We start from the raw sequence: 17416 nt of genomic DNA on the forward strand, positions 1-17416 counted from the left end.
TCGGGACGAAGAATGAGCAGGGAGAACAGGAGCAGGGGGAGCAGAAGGATCTACTGCGTGATAGGACAGAGACAGTAGCAAACAACTCTGCAAGACAGAGCCCACTGAGAAGCACTAAACACGGCGCACTTAAACCACGTCCCAGTCCGTAGTAGAAGTTGTCACGGCTGGACGTCGGGGGCCGTGTCTGCGCGCAGTACCCCGGCTGAGAGAGTCGCACAGCACGAGCTGCCGCAGTGGAGGCGCACCACCGCGAGCCCGGAGGACGTCCGGCCAGCAGCGGAGCGGTAGGAATTCGGATGTTATCGTAACGTGCAGCGGCAACACCTGCCATTGATCGATATTGAATCGCTCAATTTTCCACAGAGAATACATGCGACACATGCCATCGCTGAGACAGCCCAACATATCTACATCTACATCCATACTCCGCAAGCCACCTGACGGTGTGTGGCGGAGGGTACCTTGAGTACCTGTATCGGTTCTCCCTTCTATTCCAGTCTCGTATTGTTCGTGGAAAGAAGGATTGTCGGTATGCCTCTGTGTGGGCTCTAACCTCTCTGATTTTATCCTCATGGTCTCTTCGCGAGATACACGTAGGAGGGAGCAATATACTGCTTGATTCCTCGGTGAAGGTATGTTCTCCAAACTTCAACAAAAACCCGTACCGAGCTACTGAGCGTCTCTCCTGCAGAGTCTTCTATCACCTCCGTAACGCTTTCGCGATTACTAAATGATCCTGTAACGAAGCGCGCTGCTCTCCGTTGGATCTTCTCTATCTCTTCTATCAACCGTATCTGGTACGGACCCCACACTCGTGAGCAGTATTCAAGCAGTGGGCGAACAAGCGTACTGTAACCTACTTCCTTTGTTTTCGGATTGCATTTCCTTAGGGATTCCAATGAATCTCAGTCTGGCATCTGCTTTACCGACGATCAACTTTATATGATCATTCCATTTTAAATCACTCCTAATGAGTACTCCCAAATAATTTATGGAATTAACTGCTTTCAGTTGCTGACCTGCTATATTGTAGCTAAATGATAAGGGATCTTTCTTTCTATGTATTCGCAGTACACTTGTCTACATTGAGATTCAATTGCCATTCCCTGCACCATGCGTCAATTCGCTGCAGATCCTGCTGCATTTCAGTACAATTTTCCATTGTTACAACCTCTTGATATACTACAGCATCATCTGCAAAAAGCCTCAGTGAACTTCCGATGTCATCCCCAAGGTCATTTATGTATATTGTGAATAGCAACGGTCCTAAGACACTCCCCTGCGGCACACCTGAAATCACTCTTACTTCGGAATACTTCTCTCCATTGAGAATGACATGCTGCGTTCTGTTATCTAGGAACTCTTCAATCCAATCACACAATTGGTCTGATAGTCCATATGCTCTTACTTTGTTCATTAAACGACTGTGGGGAACAGTATCGAACGCCTTGCGGAAGTCAAGAAACACGGCATCTACCTGGGAACCCGTGTCTATGGCCCTCTGAGTCTCGTGGACGAATAGCGCGAGCTGGGTTTCACACGATCGTCTTTTTCGAAACCCATGCTGCTTCGCACAGAGTAGATTTCTAGTCTCCAGAAAAGTCCTTATACTCGAACATAATACGTGTTCCAAAATTCTACAACTGATCGACGTTAGAGATATAGGTCTATAGTTCTGACATACTGACTATCAGTTGGCTATTCAGCTTACAGACAGCGCCACCGCCGAGACTCGCCCCTGCAGCTGTGGCACGAACCGGCTAGCCAGCTGGCTGGAAGTTATCTCCCCCATTGGTTGCGAGAGGCTTAAGTTGGAGATGCCCATTCGTTCCGGTCTCTCTATTGAACTTAAAAAGGAGAATATGTGGCAGGTATTCCGATTTCTCCACTCGGCACTTCATTCTCTAGCGTCCACAGCTCCGCCCACCTCCTCCAAATGGCAATACGTAAACACAAATAGCAATAGTCAGCTAAAATTAAAAATTGATGATCGATGAATAAACCCATAGCAACAGGAATACCAACATGCAAAACACAAACGCTATGAAGCTGTTCACAACCCTAATATGTTGTTAAGTCAGTACTGTTAGATATTTTCATACTTTGAACTCTACTTATAAATCAGTAAACGTTAAAAAAAGTGTTGTTAGTAATATTGAGAAACAGTTATCGAACTCTATGTTTTTTAGGTTTGATAGTTGACGGTTTGGCAACAGATCCACGTGAGTGACATCAACACTATCCCAAAAGATTGTCACGATTTTTGTCAGGAGAGGGAGCTGGGCTGACCTTTTCCTCTTCCGTGAATGCAGGTGGTGCAACTACAGCGACTGTATACGCGTTTCTGGCTCAACTGATGCACCAAAGCTGCATCATCTGTAATGGTCTGTGACAGAAAGGTCTCTCGTTTGCCCGCAGACTGCGCCAGTATTTCAGATGAAGAAGCTTTTTTTTGTGTTGTGATTTCTTCTGAGCATCTGTGGAGAATTAATTTTAAATTTCGTCGAAGATTCTCAGTCACTGGGCACACACTTAGACTATTCTCACTGATAGCGAAGTGCCTGTTGTCGAGTTCTGATGCGCCAGTCTGCACGAATAATGGCATATGCCCGTTTCACAAGTCGCACACGTGCTGAAAAAGAATATCAAATATAAATCACGTAAATTAACTTTTGCTATATATGACGTTCTTGGTGCATGAGTTCGTAGCGTTTTTGTTTTGTATGTTGGTATTCGGGTTGCTATGGGTTCATTTATCGAATATAATTTATTATTTGTAGTTGCTATTTGGGTTCATATATTGTCTTTTTGTCATTTGGAGATAGTGAGTGGGACTGTGGACGCTAAAAAATGGAGTGCCGTGAGGAGAAAGCGCAACATTTGTGACACATTCTTCTGTCTAAGTTCAGTGGAGGGATGACAGAAGCGAGGGCAGCCAGGTAGAATGTACGCCGCATATGGGGATAATGCCGTTGGACAGAGTATGGCAGGAAAATGATTTTCTCGTTTTGAGGAGGATAGTTTTGATATTAGTGACCCTCCACGTTCAGGTTTGATGCATACTTTTTAAAGGTGTCAGTCCACAGTGAGCCACTTCATTGTACTCGGGAGCGGGCAGCTGTGACGGGCTGTTCCGCCATTGTGCGACATTTGCATGCAGAGGGGGATGTTCAAAACTCGAGTGTATGGGTGCTGCGCGTTTTAAGCCAAAATCACAAAAATCAGCGGGAAGCCATGTGTGCACCTCTGCTTGCTCGTTATCAACTGTCTTGTGATCGACACCGACCTCTCCTGTGCTGTGTCGTTACTGGAGGCGGGACAGGGAAAAGACAGGAATGACTGAGCCCAAACAAGGCAGCAACTCCCCATACAAATACCTGTGCGCATCCACAAAAGGTAATGTTATGCATCTGGTGGAACAGCGACGGTGCGGCGTCCTGTGAGTCGCTTCTCCACTGCTGACATTTACTGTCAACAAGTGGGACGTCTTTCAGACGCGCAATCCAAGAGAAACGATCGGGAACACTGCGTGAAGCGACGCTACTCCACGATAACGTCTCCCCCCCGCCCCCCCCCCCTCCCCCGACATTGCGCTAGACTGACAAAAAACACTATAGAGGAGTTGGGTTGTGATGTCATTCTGTCACCACCGTACTCATCTGATCTTGTGGTCTCAAAACCATGTTATTTCTACAGTCGCAGAATAGAGAAGTTACCCCAACATCGGCAGACTGTTTTAAATAGTGAAGGAGAAATACCGGGTGATCCAGAAGTCAGTATAAATTTGAAAACTGATTAAATCATGGAATAATGTAGATAGAGAGGTACAAATTGACACATATGCTTGGAATGACATTGGGTTTCATTAGAACAAAAAAATATAAAAGTTCAAAAAATGTCCGGCAGATGGCGCTTCATCTGATCAGAATAACAATAATTAGCATAACAAAGTAAGACAAAGCAAAGATGATGTTCTTCACACAAAATGCTCAATATGTCCACCATCATTCCTCAACAATAGCTGTAGTCGAGGAATAATGTTGTGAACAGCACTGTAAAGCAGCTATGGTGAGGCATTGGCGTCGGATGTTGTCTTTCAGCATCCCTAGAGATGTCGGTCTATCACGATACATTTGCGACTTCAGGTAACCCGAAAGCCAATAATCGCACGGACTGAGGTCTGGGCACCTGGGAGGCCAAGCATGACGAAAGTGGCGGCTGAGCACTCGATCATCACCAAACGACGCTCGCATGAGATCTTTCACGCGTCTAGCAATATGTGGTGGAGCGCCATCCTACATAAACATCGTACGTTCCAGCAGGTGTTTATCAGTCAGGCTGGGGATGATGCGATTCTGTAACATATCGGCATACCTCTCACCCGTCACGGCAGCTGTTACAAAACCAGAATCACGCATTTCCTCGAAGAAAAAAGGCCCCATAACGGTAGATGTGGTAAATCCAACCCATACCGTGACTTTCTCGTCATGCAATGGAGTTTCCACGACAGTTCTAGGATTTTCGGTAGCCCAACTTCTGCAGTTGTGGGCGTTGAAAGACCCTCGGAGCGTGTAATGAGCTTTGTGAGACCACAACACGCTACTCAACCAATCGTCATCTTCCGCCATCTTTTGAAACGCCCACACCACAAATGCCCTCCGCTTCACTAAATCGCCAGGTAACAGTTGATGATGCCGATGGATTTTGTACGGATAGCATCGGAGGATACGCTTAAGTGCCAACCGAACAGTAGTGTATGGAATACCGGTGCGACGTTTGATTGCACGAGCGCTGACTTCCCCGTGCATAGACGAACCCGCTACAGTCTCCATTTCTTCCTGAACTGTCTCAGCAGCATTACGCCTTGTGCTTGGTCGGCCACTACGGGGTCTATCGTCTAAACAACCCGTGGCTGCGAACTTTGAAATCAATCTCGCCACAGCTGCATTTGTGAACGGACCTTTACCCGTTCGAATCCCCTTCCTATGGCGATAGGATCGTAACGCTGAACTAGCACATTCCCCATTCTGATAATACAGCTTCACTAAAGGCGCCTTTTCAGGTAACGTCAACATGCTGCGACTGCTGGCGTATCTGATTCTCTCTCTCATTACAGATCCTTTTATACACGATTCTCATGCGCAGTCACTGACGTTTTGCTGTCTAGCGCCATGTGTCGGACATTTTGTGAACTTTGTTTTTGTGTGTGTGTGTGTTCTAAGAAAAACCCATGTCATTCCAAGCATGTGTGTCAATTTTTACCTCTCTATCTACATGATTCCGTGGTTTATTAAGTTTTCAAATTTATACTGACCTTTTGATCACCCGGTATTATTGATGACTGAAGTATTATTAAACGTATGGAGAAACGCTACGAGCTTATGGACCAACCCGATATGTTGACAGCTGTAAAGAAATTATCTATTGATCAACATTCGTACAATAGCAGTTCCAAACTCTTAGATGGCCAACAGAAGTGGAACATCTGATTTATTGCGATTCTTCAGTTTCTCGTGGTGTATTTGTTGGTCTAACAGTCCACGGGTGTAGACCGTCGAAGAACCTAGCCGAGAAGACCGCAGACACACTCGACTAATGTATCTCAACTAGTCAGCAGTCGCAGAGCTCTGTTTGTCCAAGAACCGTGCCACGGACTGCAAATGTAGCAGGATCTTGGCACAGACTTCCAAGTACTGGTACAAAATCCCATAGAAATTCGCACAAGGGACGATCTCGTGAGCCGAGATTGCGCCTATAATTTTAGGAATGCCTGGGAAGCAGCACTGAGTTTAATTAAGAAGATTCTCGGCTAACGAAACGATGTGGCGACCGGGGCAGACAGAGAACTTGCACGAACGCCAGCACAGACGCCGACCCCGACGCTAGCGCCTTCCCGCCTCCCGCGGTGGGCCTCGGACGGAGCTGCCCGCGGCGGCAGGGGCGCTGGGGTCGCAGCTCAGGTCGCCCACGCACTTGGCGACGGCCCGTCGGACACTATCAACTGGCGGTACACCAGTGGACTGTTCCATCGTCTGATTTATTTTGCAATATTCTTCTGTTCATCTGCACGGGCAGGTTTCGGCTAATAGTGTGTTCTGGATTTGCCTCACTTACGATCATTTCTGGATGTTGGACTACAGAATGCACACAGGCTGACCTAACTGAAATGCCTCACAGCTCACGAACCTGCTGATAGCGGCCACGGAGACGACCTCTGTGACCATCAGCTACGCACTGGCTCTGCTGGCCCTGCACCCCGAGTGGCAGGACGCGGCCCGCCAGGAGCTGAAGGACGTCTTCGGCGACGGCGAGGACTACCTGCGCGCCCCCAGCCTCGCAGACCTGGGCGAACTCAGGGTCGTGGAGAGCATCGTCAAGGTGAGCCGCTGTCCACTGGCTGTTCCGTACGCGAACTGACCCAGCAGGGCCCCATATTCTATACGTACTGACGGCTGGGTTACCGGCCAGTACACTTTAGATATAATATTGTATTTTCTGTATGATGATTTCTTATCATTATTTGTTCTTTGTGCAGCATTACTTTCAAATCTTATATCAAAATTTTAAAAGGACACTGTGACATTCTCAACCAACCACCAGCCGATTTTCTTGTGGAAGCAAGTGAAACATCGTCTCTTAGGCCAGGAGTATCAAAATTACGCAAAAACGTTATATAGAAAAGAAAAAAAAAAACGAAATGATTTAAGATGAGAGAGAATAGCTGCAAAATAGGTATTGCAAAAAGGATGACCTAGTTTCAAAACTCCATATGTTTTGATAATATCAAAATACAAACGTGGGATGAATTCCAAAATACTCGCCTTATCTTAAAGTTTTACCTGTGCTGCGCCACACGCTCCGTGTGTACACCGGCAGCAGCGCCAACAACATCTAGAGGGGACCCCGAGCCACTGTTCTGTACTCTTCGCCTCCAAGCTGCCAAACGTGACGCCATGCGACTTTTCATTGTGGGGATGTGTGAAGGAAAGTGTGTTCATCTCCCCTTTAGCTCATGACAAAGAAGAAGTGATGAACAGAATAACAGCTACCAAACTTCTCTAAAAAAAAAAAAAAAAAAAAAAAAAAATCCAGATACCTTGTGTAACGTTTATGTCGAATTTAGCTCTCGTCTAGATGTTGTTCATGCAGCATTCCTAATAGCACAGCTAAAACTTTAAGATTCAACTTTTAAGAGAGTATTTTACAACCCATCCCATGTCTGTTGTGTGGTTTTATCGATAAATATGCAGTACTGAAATCCTGTCATTCTTTGTGAAACTGTACTTCCAGCAGCTATTTCCGCGTGCACCCAGGAATGTAGGTCACAACCGAATCTGGTGACGATGAACAGTGCCCACTGCCGAGAGGAATGTGTGCCACAGAAATGCGGCAGAGAGTCGGTTGTACATTGCGATGCACTCTACAGCAGATTAGTACACAGAATTTCTCGTGTAGGCTGTTATGTCAACATTGTAACTGTGACTCAGTTGATGAAATTCGAATGATTTAAATATACTCATGATCCATGAACCATGGACCTAGCCGTTGGTGGGGAGGCTTGCGTGCCTCAGCGATACAGAGAGCCGTACCGTAGGTGCAACCACAACGGAGGGGTATCTGTTGAGAGGCCAGACGAACGTGTGGTTCCTGAAGAGGGGCAGCAGCCTTTTCAGTAGTTGCAGGGGCAACAGTCTGGATGATTGACTGATCTGGCCTTGTAACACTAACCAAAATGGCCTTGCTGTTCTCGTACTGCGAACGGCTGAAAGCAAGGGGAAACTACAGCCGTAATTTTTCCCGAGGGCATGCAGCTTTACTGTATGGTTAAATGATGATGGCGTCCTCTTGGGTAAAATATTCCGGAGGTAAAATAGTCCCCCATTCGGATCTCCGGGCAGAGACTACTCAAGAGGACGTCGTCATCAGGAGAAAGAAAACCGGCGTTCTACGGATCGGAGCGTGGAATGTCAGATCCCTTAATCGGGCAGGTAGGTTAGAAAATTTAAAATGGGAAATGGATATGTTAAAGTTAGATATTGTGGAAATTAGTGAAGTTCGGTGGTAGGAGGAACAAGACTTTTGGTCAGGTGAATACAAGGTTATAAATACAAAATCAAATAGGGGTAATGCAGGAGTAGGTTTAATAATGAATAAAAAAATAGGAGTACGTGTAAGCTACTACAAACAGCATAGTGAACGCATTACTGCGGCCAAGATAGACACGAAGCCCACGCCCACTACAGTAGTACTAGTTTATATGCCAACTAGCTCTGCAGATGATGAAGAAATTGATGAAATGCATGATGAGATAAAAGAAATAATTCAGGTAGTGAAGGGAGACGAAAATTTAATAGTCATGGGTGACTGGAATTCGAGAGTAGGAAAAGGGAGAGAAGGAAACATAGCAGGTGAATATAGATTGGGGCTAACAAATGAAAGAGGGAGCCGCCTGGTAGAATTTTGTGCAGAATCATGAAACAAGGTTGTATACATGGAAGAAGCCTGGAGATACTAAAAGGCATCAGATATATTGTATAATGGTAAGACAGAGATTTAGGAACCAGGTTTTAAATTGTAAGACTTTTCCAGGTGCAGTGTGGACTCTGACCACGCTCTATTGGTTATGAACTGTAGATTAAAACTGAAGAAACTGCAAAAACGTGGGAATTTAAGGAGGTGGGACCTGGATAATCTGACTAAACCAGAGGTTGTACAGAGTTTCAGGGAGAGCATAAGGGAACAATTGACAAGAATGGGGGAAAGAAATACAGTAGAAGGAGAATGGGTAGCTTATAGGACGAAGTAGTGAAGGCAGCAGAGGATAAAGTAGGTAAAAAGACGAGGGCTAGTAGAAATCCTTGGGTGACAGAAGAAATATTGAATTTAATTGATGAAAGGAGAAAATATAAAAATGCACTAAATGAAGCAGGCAAAAAGGAATACAAACGTCTCAAAAATGAGATCGACAGGAACTGCAAAATGGCTAAGCAGGGATGGCTAGAGGACAAATGTAACGATGTAGAGGCTTATCTCACTAGGGGTAAGATAGATACTGCCTACAGGAAAATTAAAGAGACCTTGTATGAATATCAAGAGCTCAGATGGAAAACCAGTTCTTAGTAAAGAAGGGAAAGCAGAAAGGTGGAAGGAGTATATAGAGGGTCTATTATACAAGGGCGATGTACTTGAGGACAATATTATGGAAATGGAAGAGGATGTAGATGAAGATGGAATGGGAGATTTTTGAAGAGTTTGACAGAGCACTGAAAGACCTGAGTCGAAACAACGCCCCCGGAATAGACAACATTCCATTAGAGCTACTGACAGCCTTGGGAGGGCCAGTCCTGACAAAACTCAACCATCTGGTGAGCAAGATGTATGAGACAGGTGAAATACCCTCAGACTTCAAGAAGAATATAATAATTCCAATCCCAAAGAAAGCAGGTGTTGACAGATGTGAAAATTACCGAACTATCAGTTTAATAAGTCACAGCTGCAAAATACTAACGCGAATTCTTTACAGACGAATGGAAAAACTAGTAGAAGCCGACCTCGGGGAACATCAATTTGGATTCCGTAGAAATGTTGGAACACGTGAGGCAACACTGACCCAACGATTTATTTTAGAAGAAAGATTAAGGAAAGGCAAATCTAAGTTTCTAGCGTTTGTAGACTTAGAGGAAGCTTTTGACAATGTTGATTGGAAAACTCTCTTTCAAATTCTGAAGGCGGCAGGGGTAAAATACAGGGAGCGAAAGGCTATTTACAATTTGTACAGAAAGCGGATGGCAGTTATAAGAGTCGAGTGGTATGAAAGGGAAGCAGTGGTTGGGAAGCGAGTGAGAGAGGGTTGTAGCCTATCCCCGATGTTATTCAATATGTATATTGAGCAAGGAATAAAGGAAACAAAAGAAAAATTCAGAATAGGTATTAAAATCCATGGAGAAGAAATGAAAACTTTGAGGTTCGCTGGTGACTTTGTAATTCTGTCAGAGACAGCAAGGGACTTGGAAGAGCAGTTGAACGGAATGGAGGGTATAAGACTAACATCAACAAAAGCAAAACGAGGATAATGGAATGTAGTCGAATTAAGTCGGGTGATGCTGAGGGAATTAGATTAGGAAATGAGACACTTAAAGTAGTAAAGGAGTTTTGCTATTTGGGGAGCAAGATAACTGATGATGGTCGAAGTAGAGAGGATATAAAATGTAGACTGGCAATGGCAAGGAAAGAGTTTCTGAAGAAGAAAAATTTGTTAACATCGAATATTGATATAATGTCAGGAAGTCGTTTCTGAAAGTATTTGTATGGAGTGTAACCATGTATGGAAGTGAAATATGGACGATAAATAGTTTAGACAAGAAGAGAATAGGAGCTTTCGAAATGTGGTGCTACAGAAGAATGCTGAAGATTAGACGGGTAGATCACGTGACTAATGAGGATTTACCGAAAAGAATTGGGGAGAAGAGGAATTTGTGGCACAACTTTACTAGAAGGGAGCGTTTGGTAGGACATGTTCTGAGGCATCAAGGGATCACCAATGTAGTACTGGATGGCAGCGTGGAGGGTAAAAATCGTAGAGGGAGACCAAGAGATGAATACACTAAGAAGATTCAGAAGGATGTAATTTGCAGTAGTTACTTGGAGATGAAGAAGCTTGCGCCGGATGGTGTGGCATGGAAAGCTGCTTCTGGACTGAAGATCACAACAACAACAACTCAGCATGCTCTACAGTGTCCACGTTGCTTTGGGTTGCTCATTCACGAGATGTGTCTGCAATCGAGCACATATGGGACATCATTGGGCAAAATCAGCAGCGTTATCCACAGCTAAGTGCGTCAGGCAAGAAATTCCATCCCAGAAATTAATGTACGGTACCTGTACACGGGTTTGCGTTCTTTTATTCAACATTCTGGTGGTTACACCGATTATTAATATATCAAGCATTTCACATTTGCAATAGCTCATCTTGCACTTACATTAACCACCTGCAATCTTGCACTTAAAGATATTACCTGGACAAATGTATTCACGAAATTTCATTACTCTACATTGATTAGTTTTTTGTGTTGTGATTTTTTTAATCAGTGTATCTTCACTGTCTTCTGGTGTGACCTGCAGGAGACACTGCGACTGTTCCCAACAGTCCCAATGCTTCCTCGGGTGGCCACGGAGGACCTTTGGCTGTCTGGAGGGTCTGAAAAGCGGGTGTTGGTCCCAAAGGGTACCCTGCTTGCTGTATTGCCCTTCCTCACACACCGCCTGCCGCAGTTCTTCCCAGACCCACAGCGGTTCGACCCTTCGCGCTTCTTGGAGGACCGCGTCGGCAAGGAGCACGCATACAGCTACCTGCCCTTTGGGTTGGGCCCGCGCAACTGCGTGGGCTCCCAGTACGGCCGCCTGCAGGTCAAGACCTACCTGGTAGACATACTCAGGCGCTTCCGCTTGCTGCCGCACGGGCGGCGGGAGGACCTGGAGGAGAGTGCGCTTTCCTTCAGCCTGAACCCCATCAAGCCAATCAGACTGTCCTGCGTGCCTCTGCAGACGCCTTGCACAAAGGACCACCCTCAACATTGCTGATCGTCATAGTGGCCAATGTCCTGTAAGTTCAATTTTTGGAGGTAGTACTTACATGGCTGTAGAGATAGTTGCTGGCATCCAGTAAAAATCTTTATTCAGAGATGTAATCTTGTATTATAGCCAATAAAGAGATATTTAATTAAAGGTGTTGCACTGATTCCTACCAAAGCCAAGGGCCTCTGCTGGATCCCAGGACACATGACCACAAACCACACTCCTGGATATGGAGATCTCCCTAAACATTGTTCTGCGCTGCTTCCGCTATTTTCCCGAATTGCTGCTGTGAGAACCTGGAGAACAATGTAGTGTCTATCAGCCACGCACCATACAGATTTTTAGGCATCCTATATGCAAGGTTCTGGCACATTTAACCACTCTCTGTAATACTGAATGGCTTTCTGTCAAACATTCCAAAGTGGTTCTGATGCTTCCTGTATGCCTCAAAGGACCTTCTAAACAATGTACTGAGGGGTTTTTGCTTGCTGCTGCGCAGATCCTAGGAGGACCTCGAGGACGACGACCTTACCACCAGCCTGCATACCACTCAGCTGATCAGTCTCCTGCACGCTCTGCAGGACCACATCCTCCTGGCCAATATCCTGAGGTCACTGGGAGTACGTCGGGGACGGTCCGCTGTCCACCACACTACATATCATCGAGTTAAACTGGGTTATTTTGTGCCTGTTCATGATCTCAGCACACAGGGCCACCCTCCAGACTGCTGAGACTGCAGGTGTTCCACGTGAACACCCTGAGGGTGTTTCTGCACAGCACAGGTACTGGACGGACCTGGAGGACAATGTGCTCTCCATCAACCCACACACCATACAGTCGATCAGGGTCTGCTGTGTGCCTCTGCAAGGCCCCAGCCTGTAGGATAATTCTCCACACTGCTAGAGATGGAAGTCTTCTTGTTCAATGTCCAGAGGTTTTCCCACTTCATCTCAGACAGCTGCTGAGAGGGCCTGGAAGACTAGTTCCCCGTAAAGGAACATACCATCCAGCTTGTCAGAGGTTCCTCCATGCCTGGAGAATGTTCCAGCACAATGGATAACCTTATACCCTGCTGGAACTAGTAGTTCTAATATCCTGAGGTTTCCTCACTGCATTCCACATGCTGGATGGTTGTAATTAAAGTGCAGTTACTCACGGACGTCCAGCGTAGACTACGATTATCCTACGACAGCGAAACGTGGTGGATATGCTTACGCATTGATGAAGAACCAATTTACGCTGGAGAACACATTAGTTTCGATTGGGGACGACAGGTGCAAATCTGGCGCTGTACGCTGTATGTACGGAGGTATGACTTCCACTCTGTAATTTCACAAGTCATAACGTTAATGAACAGTATGGCTATAGAGAAGAGAGACCGTGCGCTATTAGTGAAAGCATTTTATGTGGATGGCAATAATTACAGTACTACATAGAGAGAGTATTGCTGAATGAAATGCCTGAGGAGAGGTTCGACTTCATCAAATAGTTTAAAAATGCTAATAATGAAATTCGGAAACATGGGTGAGCTTTGTGTGGCCCCTATAAGAGGACATTGATGAGCTTGCTGTCGCTGTAACTGGCCAGCCAGCATGTACTCGAGGTAGTGTGGTGGCGCTCGTGCATTGTCACGAGGATTATCTATCCAATAGCCAACAAAATGGAAAGTTTTGCTATCTGTTTTACCCTAGTACTTGTACAAGATACAAACGATGTAGCAACTGAAACCTCATGATCTGCAGCAATGTTCTGAATTTGCTGTTCAGTTTCTGGCATGGACCGATGTTTGGACTGGCAATATTCTATGAAGTGTTGATGCAAATTTTACACTAAAAGGTACAGAGAATACAGAGATCTGCCGAATTTTTGGAACTGTTAAAGTATGCTGTGCATGAAGAGCCATTACACGCGCTACATGTGTCTATGTGGTGTGGATTCACAAACTCATTTCTTTTCTATGCGTTCTTCTTTGAAGAGAACACACCCAGAGGGCTGTCACATTTACTGTGAAGACTGAACGTTATCGAAACCTCCTTAAACAGGTTGTTATTCCTGCTTCGGAAGAGCGTAACTGCAACGATATCACTGTTTTCGTGCAACATGAGACAACACCTGATGACTCTCGCCCAGTGAAAGATTTGCTTAAGGAAAACTTTCACCAATGTGTTATCTCCAGAGGTTCTCCAGATAAATGGGTTGTAAGATCACCCGATCTGAATCCATGTGACTTTTCGCTCTGGGGATATCTAAAAGAGGACATTCGGTCTCTACCTGATCTGAAGGTCAGTACGCAAAACACATTCTTCAGGTTGCAACGGAACTGTTGCGAGCAACTGTTGATCACGTCGTTTTTGTGGATACAGCACGTCGCCGAGGTCTCCAGTGCTCAGACTGAACATACTTTGTAAGTGGCAGTTTATAATAAGATCAACATTAAGCCTTTCTCACTTGTTTGACTTGTTCTGCTCGTGTTCAGTTCCTAATGCATTACATACAGAAACACTTCTATGCCTGTTTCTTGCATTCACAGCGCCAGATTTGCATCTGGTGGCCAAAATTGGAACTAATTTTTTTCCCAGCGTAAATCGGTTCCGCATCAACGCATTAGAGTATCTACCAAGTTTCGTTGCCATGTGATATTATTAGCCATTGACCTCTGTCGGTAGCTGCACTGTAGGTGGCAGCTGCCTGGAGAACCTGGAGCGCAGTGTGCCCTCGCCTCGTCCAGCTGTGCAGCATCTCCCCCTCCCCCTCGTGTCTCTCCAGTGGCCTCCAGCAGCCCACATGCAGAGCTGGCCACCAAACAGCTGGGCACTTCCTCGGCAACTGTTGCGCATCTTCCTGAACGAGGAAGTTATGTGAAGAATCATACCCTGTGAGCACTCGACGTAAAATGTGTACTTTTTGTTTCCCACTAGTGTGACACATGGAGTACATAGCAAAGCCGCAACGCTTTGTCGTGCTGTGCAGCAGTGCCAACCGCCGCCCAAGTCACGCTGTTCAGTGTTCAGCCCCCAACAGACGTATCTCCTTTACTGTCCACTGTCCAGTTTGTGCTGTTAAAATGGAAAAGTGGCCGGGGATGACAGTTAAAGTATCAAGACTGAACGTCATTCGAGCTAATCACCACACTAAACGGTATAGCTAGTTAGTTACTTTCATGTTCCACGGATCGTTTGGAATGAGTCATTTTACATGCACATGGTAAATTAATTTGTAAATACGGTTGCATGCTGAACATATACAGATCAAAGTCAGTGACTTCTACACGCAATTGCTCTGCTCATTACAGTAATAGAAATCCGTGTATGGAATAGGAGGAATTGTTAAGGAGAAATTTTTTCAGTTCGTTTTCAAATTTTACTTTGTTCTCTGTGAGACATTTCATATCCCTACGTAAGTTATCAAAGTTTTAGTTGTAGCACTGTGCACCCCTTATTGTGCCAAAGACGACGTGAATATGGAGTACTGAATGTCATTTTTCTTCTGGCATTTGTTCCTTTTAAACCGCAGTGTATTGTTTACAACAAACTTCACGAGGAAATAAATATACTACGAAGCAGTGGTCAGAATGCCCAACTCCTTAAAAAGATGTCAACAAGACGATCGTGGGTGAGCACCACATGTTATCGTTACAGCACGTTTTTGAGTTAGGAAGACTATCTCTCTTAAAGAGAGGTACCCAAGAACATTATTCCACATTACATTATTGAATGAAAATATCCAAAATATGTCAGCTAACGGATTTGTGTCTCTCAAAGATTTGCAGCCATTCTAAGTGCAAATGGGCTGAACTAAGTTGTTTTAGGACTTTCAAAATGTGCTTTTTCCAGTTCAAATTCTCATAAACATGATAACGTAAGAATTTTGTTTCCAGCCTATTAATTATTCCTTACCATTTGTTACACTTATCATTGCTATAGCACCCCTAGACTTGTTGAAATGAATAAGTTGTGACTTTTTAAAACTGAGGGTGGGACCATTCGCAGATAACCAGTGAAATGAAATGAAATGATCGTATGGCATTTATTGGCCGGGATATCCCCTTTGGGGTTCGGTCGCCGTATTGCAAATGTTTTTAGTTGACGCCACATCGGCGACTTGCGTGTCAATGATGATGATAATGATGATGAAGTCAATGATACTTTTAATAAGATTGTTTACCGTTTGTTCTGTTTCTGTATGTGTGCTTGGATTGATTACAATATCAATGTAATCCGCAAAAAGAACCAACCCTTATTTTTGTGTATTAGATGGAAGATCGTTTACATATGTGAAAAACAACAGTAGACCTCAGATTTATCGCCAGTCAGAGTAATGTTTCCAGACGACGTTGGCTTATTTACTAAGTACAACATTATCCATTGGTTGGCTATTCAATCTATCCAACAAAACTTCAATTTGCTTAGGAGATTACTTTGAGTCACACAGTCAAATGTCGTAGATTAGGTCGCAGAAAAAAACATCCAACGCTGTTTCATTATTTGATGCTTGTACCACTAATTGCTTGTAGTGTATCTCACCATCCTCTGCCTGCGACGTCGGCATGTACGCCTGAAGTATTGTTGTCGGTGTTGGTTTGCTGTTCTCATCAGAATCTACTGTAGACCAACACTGACAACGATAGTTCAGCTAGACATGCCGACGACGCAGGCAGAGAATTAAGATCCAGCGAAAGCATATGAGGATACTGAACGGCTAATTCAGTAGGTAAAGGGGACTGGAATGCAGTTGTAAGGGAGGGAGTAGAAGAAAAGATTATGGGGGGATATGGGCTAGGTGGTAGGAACGAGAGAGAAGAAAGGCTAATAGTGTTCTGCAGTAAATATCAATTAGTAATAGCCAATAGTCTGTTCAAGAACCACAAGAGGAGGAAGTATACTTGAAAGAGGCTGGAAGATACGGGAAGATTTCATATAGATTACATCATGGTGAGGCAGAGATTCCGAAATCAGATATTGGACTGTAAGGTGTATACGGGAGGAGGTGTACATTCTGATCGCAACTTAGCAACGATGAAGAATTGGATGAAGTTTAAGAGAATTATCAGGAAGAATCAGTGAACAAAGAATTGGGATACGGACGTATTCAGAAATTGAGAAATCAGAAATGAAGAAATACGCTTGAAGTTTACTGAGGGTGTAGACACTGCGATACTGAATAGCTCAGTATGCAGTTCAGTTGAAGGGGAATGGACATCCTTAAAAAGGACAAGAAAACCGTAAGTACACGGAAGGTAAGTGCGAAGAAGCCATAGAAGACATAAAAAGCTGACTAGCACTGGTAAAAAGCATTCCTAGCCAAGAGAAGTCTTCTAGCATCTAACGTAGTCCTTCAGGGCGGACGTTGATGAAAAACACACACTATTTCAAAAATGCACCAAATCCACAGTTTTGGAGATATGGCGATGAAATTTTGTACCACGCTTTACATGAAAGTAACACATTTAGATATGAAATCCTTTGGTTATATATGTTAAACTTTTTTAATGAAATTTGAAGTTCTATTTTCAAAAAATAATGCTTGTTCCTTTTCTCAGAAAGTATTCAAGAGATTTCTACAAAAATTTCTCTGTTTCGTTTCTTTAAATGTTGTAAGTGTCTCTCATGAGGTTTTTTGAATAAGTCAAATAGAAGAATTTTCATAATTTTTTAATTATAATTCCACAAGTACAATTTTAAATTCATGCAAAATTCCGAGCACTTTGCCCCGTATCTCAGCTCGCAATCAGAATTTCAAAATTTGCTCTTGCGACAACGTTCATTAGGTTTACAGAAATATGAGTACAAATTTCATAATTCTAGCATTCGTAGAATCTGAGGAAAAGGTACATAAACTT

The 17416-nt window shown here is 44.3% G+C and overlaps 1 protein-coding gene across 1 annotated transcript in view; it reads left to right on the forward strand.

Moving 5' to 3' along the window:
• LOC126425143 (cytochrome P450 4g15-like) overlaps positions 1–11727 on the forward strand; it is a 168074-nt gene extending 156347 nt beyond the window's left edge. The window contains exons 6-7 of the mRNA XM_050088090.1: positions 6181–6381; positions 11125–11727. Of these exons, the coding sequence (XP_049944047.1) occupies positions 6181–6381; positions 11125–11583 (660 nt within the window). The 3' untranslated portion in view covers positions 11584–11727. The remainder of the gene's footprint in view (positions 1–6180; positions 6382–11124) is intronic.
• The last annotated feature ends 5689 nt before the right edge of the window (positions 11728–17416 follow it).

The sequence above is a fragment of the Schistocerca serialis genome, chromosome 10 (assembly GCF_023864345.2).
Source record: "Schistocerca serialis cubense isolate TAMUIC-IGC-003099 chromosome 10, iqSchSeri2.2, whole genome shotgun sequence".
In the NCBI taxonomy this organism is placed as follows: Eukaryota; Metazoa; Arthropoda; class Insecta; order Orthoptera; family Acrididae; genus Schistocerca; species Schistocerca serialis.